Consider the following 2,253-nt stretch of genomic DNA (forward strand, 5'->3'; position numbering starts at 1 on the left):
ATTCTCCTGCCTCAGCCTCCCAAGTAGCTGGAACTACAGGCAGGCACCACCACGCCCAGCTAATTTTTGTATTTTTAGTAGAGACGGAGTTTCACCATGTTGGCCAGGATGGTCTTGATCTCTTGACCTCCTAATCCACCCACCTTGGCCTCCCAAAGTGTTGGGATTACAGGCAAGAGCCACTGCGCCTAGCCTCAGGATTATATTCTTGTTTTTTACTGACACATGTAGTTCCAGGTAACAGCTGGAGGAGCAAACTCATGAGGGCTGCTCAGATTGCTTTGATGGGCTTAGAGATTGGGGAAAACCAAGATTCAAAACTTTCGATTGCCTTTTTAAGTAAACCAGCAGTAACAAACATGCTACCAAGAAGGCAACAAGGCTGCCAAAGGTAAAGGAGTGGGAGGAAGGAGGGAAAGAGAGAGAAATAAGCTTAGAATATTTAGCTGCTGGGGGCTGCCATTACAGCTTGGCCCAGGATAAAGAGGAAGATTTCATTCTTAAGTCTCAATAAAGTTGTTGACACAGGCACCAAGGGATGCATGATCAGCTATAACAGGATGCTGGGAACAGGCTACTGGGAGTAGCTCTCTCCTATGGTTTTGTCCTGAGGGTGATTAAGGTGGAGCCACACAGGTTGCTGAAGGCCTTCTCCTAGAGAGGCTGGGGTGCTGGCCATGCATTCTGAGGGCTGACCTGGCTGGTGAACCCATTGCTATGACTGAATACAAAGCCAGGAAGTTGAGTCACTCGGCTCTAAACTCAGTCACACCATAGTCTATAGTGGAGATGGCTCTTGGGGATGTGCGAGGAGTGAGGAGAGAAGGAAAGAGAATTGGGAGGGTGCATTATAAAGCAGATGGCCGCTGGGCGCAGTGGCTCATGCCTATAATGCCTATGTCTTTGGGAGGCCAAGACAGGTGGATCACTTAAGGTCAGGATTTTGAGACCAGCCTGGCCAACATGGTGAAACACCATCTCTAGTGAAAAAAAAATACAAAAATTAGCCAGACATGGTGGTGGGCACCTATAGTCCCAGCCACTTGTGAGGCTGAGGCACGAGAATTGCCTGAACACGGGAGGCAGAGGTTGTAGTGAGTTGAGATCAAGCCACGGCACTCCAGCCTGCGCAACAGAGTGAGACTTTACCTCAAAAAAAAAAAAGGCAGATGCCTATGTACCTGACCGTAAAACTGCAGGAATGTTTTAACCAAGCCAACTATCTTACCGTTAAACTGCAGGAATGTTCTAACCAAGCCAGCAAATACAAACATCAAAAGTCAATGGGTAAGAAGAAAGTGTTGGCCTTTCCTTTCCAAAGATCATTTCAGACCCTTCCAAAATATCCTCAGGGGCCTCTACTCTTTCACTTACCTTTCTCAGTCTCCATGAGACTAGATATGCCAACAAGAAGCCCTACATGCTAGATTAAGTGAAGTCCAGGGTAGCTTTAAGGCTTAAAAAAGGCATATTTGAATTTGAAGTGATTCCAGAGACCAGCTAATTGGAAGAAGAGACACAAAATCAGGCAGGGCCAAATGTGGACGATCATTCCATCTACTTTGTGCCAACGCCTTCTCTGTCCTCTTCAATCTGGCTATCAGTTATTTGGCTAAATCCAGAACCAATTGGCAGTAAATGCCTCTTGTCCTCCTGGATGAGGATTAGTGGTCCAGGATGTCTAACACTGATTAGCACACAGTAGGCACTCTATCAGTATTCCCTGAATTGGAATGATGAGTAGATGCACACTCACCCCTCTTCTGCATAAAGACGAAGAGGTCATCCAGGAACTCTTTCCTTTCAGGATCACCGTCCAGTTCATACAGCTGCAATCCCAATCCCCCAAGAAAAACACACAATGAAAAATTCCATCTTGTTGAAGTCTTTTTTTTTTTTTTTTTGAGACGGAGTCTTGCTCTGTGGCCCAGGCTGGAGTGCAGTGGTGTGATCTCGGTTCACTGCAACCTCTGCCTCCCGGGTTCAAGTGATTCTCCTGACTCAGCCTCCCAAGTAGCTGGAATTACATCTTCTTCTTCTTCTTTTTTTTTTAAAATTATAGGGATGAGGTCAGGCAGGGCGCAGTGGCTCACACCTGTAATCCCACGAGCACTTTGGGAGGCCAAGGCGGGCGGATCACAAGATCAGGAGTTTGAGACCAGCCTGACCAACATGGTGTGACCCCGTTTCTACTAAAAAAAATACCGAAATTAGCCGGGCATGGTGGTGCATGCCTGTAATCCCAGCTACTCA

At 46.9% G+C, this 2,253-nt stretch overlaps 1 protein-coding gene across 1 annotated transcript in view; it reads right to left on the reverse strand.

Annotated features, from left to right (window-relative positions):
* The window catches only part of LOC105505168 (AT-rich interactive domain-containing protein 3B), a 21,790-nt gene extending 19,959 nt beyond the window's left edge, over positions 1–1,831 (reverse strand). The window contains exon 1 of the mRNA XM_011932904.1: positions 1,757–1,831. Coding sequence (XP_011788294.1) covers positions 1,757–1,769 — 13 coding nt within the window. The 5' untranslated portion in view covers positions 1,770–1,831. The remainder of the gene's footprint in view (positions 1–1,756) is intronic.
* Positions 1,832–2,253: the final 422 nt, after the last annotated feature.

This window comes from Colobus angolensis, unplaced genomic scaffold, assembly GCF_000951035.1.
Source record: "Colobus angolensis palliatus isolate OR3802 unplaced genomic scaffold, Cang.pa_1.0 Scaffold99, whole genome shotgun sequence".
In the NCBI taxonomy this organism is placed as follows: domain Eukaryota; kingdom Metazoa; phylum Chordata; class Mammalia; order Primates; family Cercopithecidae; genus Colobus; species Colobus angolensis.